This window comes from Nannospalax galili, unplaced genomic scaffold (genome assembly GCF_000622305.1).
Source record: "Nannospalax galili isolate Female #2095 unplaced genomic scaffold, S.galili_v1.0 scaffold14, whole genome shotgun sequence".
Lineage (NCBI taxonomy): Eukaryota > Metazoa > Chordata > Mammalia > Rodentia > Spalacidae > Nannospalax > Nannospalax galili.
Window position 1 is genome coordinate 461,245 of NW_008336953.1, and position 6,240 is coordinate 467,484.

Below are 6,240 nucleotides of genomic sequence, written 5' to 3' on the forward strand. Positions count from 1 at the left end.
CCCCAGAGTTCGGGGGCTGGGGAGAAGCGAGACGAATGGGGGATCCTCGAGCCCCCCGGCCCTTGGGCTGGATCCTTCCCTGCCAGGCCTTCGCCAGCAGCCCCTGGCCACTGACCCCTGTTTACAAACACAGCCTGGGGGCGGGGTGGGGCGGTCGGGGCGCGGGCTGGCGGGGTGGGAGGAGGATCGTGAGCAGCCGAGGACGCCACCAGCCGAGAGGAGCGATGAGTTGGTGCTAGAGAGCCGGCCCTGCAGCTGGAAAGGACTGAACGCCTTGTTTTTGAAACTGTCAGTTCCCTCAACCCCTATTGTGAGGGCTTCATGCAAAACATCTCAGGCCTTTTAAAGTAGGAGCTTGTGAGGCCGCCACAGTTTGAAAAGGAGCGAGAGTAGTGGGGGCCTAGGGCATGAAAGACTGATAGCTGTCTCCCCCCCTTCTTTTCTTTTTTTTTTTTTTTTTAAAGCAAAAGAGGGCCTGCCAAACAGGTAAAATGCAGCCCTCCCCCACCTCCTAGATCAGTCCTAGGTCCCCAACCCCCAGGCTACTTTGCTGAATGCCCTTTGGCCTAGGGAGCAAACCAAAAACCAAAGCTCGAGCAAAAACTAGTTTTTCCTCCCAGGGAAGGGGAAAACTCCTAGGGATGGCTGGGGTGACTGGGAGGACTCGCCAAGGTGGATGCAAACAGGTAAAATGCAGCCCTCCCCCACCTCCTAGATCAGTCCTAGGTCCCCAACCCCCAGGCTACTTTGCTGAATGCCCTTTGGCCTAGGGAGCAAACCAAAAACCAAAGCTCGAGCAAAAACTAGTTTTTCCTCCCAGGGAAGGGGAAAACTCCTAGGGATGGCTGGGGTGACTGGGAGGACTCGCCAAGGTGGATGCCTGTTCCTCCTTGCCAATTTCCTGAGCTTAGCTGACACAGAGCCTTGAGCTTTTTTTCCCCCTTTCCTAGCTTGACCCTGGGAAATCCCTCCCTTCACATCCTTTTCTGCAGGAAGTTGTTTTCGAGGTTAGCACAACTCACCAGGTTTTCTTTCTTTTGTAGGTGCTAATACTTTATTTATTTATTTATTATTTTAATTTCACCCTGGAAAATTCTTGTTCTCTTTGAAAGAAAAAAAAAATGCTTTTGAGGAATTAGTTTCACCTGTATCTCTTCCTGCATGCAAACAAAACTAGCAGAAACTCCCAATCCAATTCTGGTTGGCTAGAACTTTGAGGAATTTCTAGACCATTGAAAGCCACCCAGACACAAATAAGACAGAAATCCATACACCAGCCTATCCAGTTTGTGTTACTGCTGTTTAGTGGTGGCTCCTTGTTGGTTTTCAAATAAACAACCATTATTGAGATTACTCCACTGTAATCAAGTAAGGCAACAGAAAGGAACACCCACTCTAAAAAGTAAATAGTTGAGAAAAAAGCTGCATTTTCTATAAAGGCAGATAACCTGACTGTGGAAGAGAGTACACACAGCTCTTTAAAAAATCATTAAATCGTCACTTCACAGTCTTATCAGGAAATTACTTTTATAGAAAACCAGAAATAAGTTTGCTTCACCAAAACGTCAGAGAAAGAAGCTTTTTCTACATTTTCCCATGTCTGTGAATGTCTGTTGAGCTAATTTGGATGCAGGAATCAGTGACCCTAGAGCTTTATAGCACTTTTGAAAAACATTCTAGTCCCTGAAAACATTTAAATGCAAAAATGGAACCTATCGATGGAGGTAACTTGTTTTTCTCTCAGTAAGGCTTAACTTTTGAACAAATGTGACATTTATAGCAGCTTAGAAAAATCTAGGTATCGTCATTAATCATAAAACAACCCAAATAAAATAAACTGTGCTGAGAATAATTCCCACAGCAGGATGGGGAACCAGCTAAGGGGCTACTAGGGATTGAAAGAATACCTTGTATTTGCATTCAGTTTGGTACTTTCCTGACAGAAGCCCCAACTCAGGTTCTGCTATGGTTGGATGGCCTACAGGAGGATTGGGAGCTAAAACTTGTGTTGACCATTTAATGTCTCTCCTTTTGATGGTATAACACTCTGGAATGCCTCAGCCCTCCACACTGTTCATTCTCCAGCTCCTATGAGCTGAAACTAGTGATTCTCTAAGGACTGGAGACCAAGTGTCAAAGTTGGAGGCTGATATTTTATGTCCAAAATTCCACAGGATGTATGTGTTTGAATTTGTGCTCATTCCATCTTACAGTCTTCCCACACTCAAGATCTGTAGACTTCAAATATATTCTCAGTTTATAATTTTGTAATAATCAGTCTATAGCCAAATGAAAGTACCAGACTAAACGTAGCAGTCACATCAGTTGAACTTTCTTGTCTTAGCACCAATTAAAGAGTAGAAATTACAGACTTCCCCTGTGTGTGTCACACTTTTTTACATTTTTTTTTTTTAGGACAACTCACTGTACCTAATTCTGTATTGCCCTCCACAGAGGAAAGAACTCAGACTAAGAAACCAGCTTTCTGAGGCTTTAAGGAAACATGGACTAGTCTTCAGAATTACATACAAATATGAATTCAAGGACAACATCCCACACTCTCGCCACAATCCCCCAATTTTTGCTTTGACCATATCTCTTATTCTAATAAAAAATTATTCAGTGAACCTCCATCTGGCAATATTCAAGAAGGAAAGGAAGGGAGGCAGTTCAAAGCATCTGCTTACTCCATCCAAATGTATTTGGATGCAGGTATCTCAGCCTCTGTCCTTTACAACAAGAGGAAAATCACAGAGCATACATAGCAATTAGGTCTGAGACCATCCAGAACTATCTGAAACACTTCTAGACAAAAGGAAAATTTCAAAGGGAGTAGGAATTAAAAGGTTAAGGAAAATAAATAGCTAAATTTCCATGAGAAATAGTGACTTAAATTCACACAGTAAACATTTCATTGGTGTTTTGTCTTCCTTTGTGATTTATGATCCATAGATGCAATTTCTTAAAGATAACAAGGATCTGAGATGTATAACTTGGTGAACCAAAAATTAATGGATTCAACATTCATTAAAATAACCACTGATCTCTACTTTCTTAAGTCTGAAACTTTTAGTACTTGGTCTATAATAAGTTTGCAAAGTTTGCTTGCTATTTGGGAAGAAATCTGACAGTGTTATGCACAGAACCTGCTTGGCCTCGTCACAAAGTATTACCACAAAACACTGCACCTAATAAATGCATTTCTTTCAGGCAAAAACATTACAAGTGAGAATGTCAACAAAACCATTCATTCCTGTTAACCATTCTTCAATCTGGAATAAGTAGAAATGTATGGAACCAGAATTTTTAAACAGTGTTTTTAATTGAAAATAAAGCTAAAGCATGCTTTTCAACAGTGCAAATTTCCATAATTTTGATTTACTGCTCTCATCATCACAACGCAGTACACCAGCATGGCCCTTACCAAGGGCTAGACCCTAGCCATTTGCATGTTGAACTACTTTGATTTAAGTGCAAATATAGATAGTCACCTCTGATTGTCACTTGCAGTAGAAACACTCCTGTTCTATACACAGGATGGCCTGAAAACAGAAGTTTAGAGAGAAGCAGGAAAAAAGCATAAGGTAATAAAATCCAAGTGCCTGAGTTCTGGTACCAGAAAGCCCTGAAATTACTGTTATTTTCTCACTTGGGGTGTTATGACTCTGACCCCTCTTTTTCTTGGTTGTATGAGGAGTTAGACCATTAAATATCCTGCTATTAGGAGAAATCTTTTCATTGTTTTGGAAGTTTGAAGAGTCATGTTCAGACCACAAGATAAGCAGGACAACAGCAGGAGTCATCATTGAAAACGGTTGGGTGAGAGCACAAAAAGGATTTTTCCCATTGCAAGGAGTGACTGCAAAAGTAAAAGCACATCCTTAATAGAAATACAATCTCATACTTCTTTTACTTATTACATACGAGGCAGCTTTTTATCAGCATCCAATCAGGACTCACACCCCAATCTTGCCATTAAAAAAAAAAAGTTAAGTGCAACTAACTACTCTTGGAGAAAGAATGTGTGCGTGTGTGTGTGTGTGTGTGTGTGTGTGTGTGTGAAAAGACACCCCACAAGGAAGAGCTCCAGAAAAAACATTCTGGGCTCACAGAAACTTCTTGCTACCTCACTGTATAACCAACCATATGACCTAACAAACTTTCACTGAATAACAGTTACACTTTCAGGTCTGAGATCTAGTGCATAAACTTAATGGCTCATTGTAATATTTATTATTCAACCTTTTGACATTTATTTGTAGCAGTTGAATTGAGGTACCGGTGCATTATTAGCATTGAAACAGTAAAGTGTTTCAGCTCTACCATAATAACTGAGTTTTACTTGAGTCTTTAGCCTGAAGTAGTCTGTGGTATGTAAACCAACCCTTCTCCCACCCCACCCCCACCCTACTTGAAAAAAAAAAAAACTCGCACTGGAAAAAAAAAAGTAATCCGATTTCTGTCTTCAAAATTCGATAAACCAGGACTCCAAAGGGGGTGTAACACCATTAATGGACTTGAACAAACCATCCTGTGCAGTTTACAACAAAAGGAAGGTAATATGGTTCAAGAAAATATCTTCCAAAACATTTTTTATGAATTAAATTTCCTGAATTTGTGACTAGGTGGAAGAGGTATCGCAGAACCGCCCAGCTGCCATTTCCATATAGGATGGGCCTTGTGAGGAGGTTGGAAATCCTTAGTGGTGTTTAAAGAATAGGCCGGCCACAAATCCCCATCCTTCCCAATAACGAGAGATGGTGGACAAGGAAAATTTGCCATGAAATTAAACGGCCTTTTCACTGCCGATGCTACATTGCTGGCTACCTTTTTGCGTCTGTTGAGAACTGTGAGGTCATCCAGTGTTCCATCCTGGGTTTCATTTTTACCTGTAGGACGAGGGCCTCTAGCTGATTTCAAATTTGGTTTGACTGGAGGTGTCTGAAGGACAGGTCGTTTTCCCAGCACTAGTGTCCGGTAATTTTTTCTCACCCTGGCACCAAATTTATATTCCCCATCCTCAGGTTTTGGAGAACCTAAAGTGCATGAAAGGCCCTGACTCTGAGCCAATGGATTTAAGGAAGGAGATTCTCTCTCAGGGCATGCAAAACCTTCCTTGGCTGTGGCTAACAAGGCGTCCTCCTCTTTACTTTCGGTCCCACTGTAAAACTCACCCTTTGTATCATTGCACTCGCACTTTAGCTTATCTGTGATAAGATCAGGTTCATATGCTTCACTAGCACTACTGTCTTCTACTTTGATTTTAATGTTGTGCAGAAATGGCCATGCCTTGTCGCCTGTGTCAGTGCAGAGAGGCTCCGCATCCACCTCAGGGTCAGTGTGAGAAGAGGGCAAATCTGTGGCAAATTCAGGGCAAGGAGGAATTTTGGAATCTTTTTCTGAATTTGCCGCTGTTCCAGAGGAATCGTGGTTTGAGAACCGAGCAGCTAACGTGCTGTGGTCTGCACAGTGTGCAGGATTTGCTGGTGGGCATTCCCTAGCCTCCCGGAGTATTCTTTGTTGTGGAAATACACTGTTTGTCTTTGGGCTAGGTGAAGAGGCCCCCTCCGCTAGGCAGTTAACTGTCAGGTCAGTTCTTCTTACAGTACTGGAAATTTCCGAGTGTGGGAATGTCATCTCAGAGACCCTAGCGTTCCTCATGTCGGGGAAACAAGTCCCCAGGCCAGCCGGGCAGTACAGCGGGGACGCCTTGGGGGCCCAGCTCTGCAGAGTCCACTCCTCCGGCGACTCGGCTTTGACTCCACTCTTGAGGTCGGGAAGTCTGCCTGCATCCTCGAAAGCAGCGGGTTTGGTTGCAGCTGCGGCGGAGGCCAGATGGTACAAGAAGTTGGCCTGCGCCTGCACGCTGGGAGGCTTGCAGAAGCTGGTGCGCCTAAAACGGATGCTCTGGACCGACACTTGGCTGGAGCCTGAGCTGGAGTCGGACTCGGTGGATGAGTCCTCCTCCTCCGAGCTCATCTCGCTGGAATCCGAGGCCCCGCTGCCCCCCTCCTCCTCTTCCTCTTCCTCCTCCTCCTCACCCTCCTCCTCCTCCTCCTCCGAGGACACAGAGTTGCTGGAGCTGGACACGCTGGAGCCGAAATCCGAGTCGTTGGCTGCATGGTCGGAGTAGGAGCTGGACTCGGAGTCGCTGCTGCAGCTCTCGGGAAAGCTGCCCGGCCGCGGCTGCGGCCGGGGGTGCTGTGGGGGGTGGGGACGCGGCGGCGGCGGGGCGCGGGA

The 6,240-nt window shown here is 44.5% G+C and overlaps 1 protein-coding gene across 1 annotated transcript in view; it reads right to left on the reverse strand.

The window, feature by feature from the left end:
- Positions 1-4,551: 4,551 nt before the first annotated feature.
- The window catches only part of Skida1 (SKI/DACH domain containing 1), a 10,720-nt gene continuing 9,031 nt past the window's right edge, over positions 4,552-6,240 (reverse strand). The window contains exon 5 of the mRNA XM_029562935.1: positions 4,552-6,240. Coding sequence (XP_029418795.1) covers positions 4,594-6,240 — 1,647 coding nt within the window. The 3' untranslated portion in view covers positions 4,552-4,593.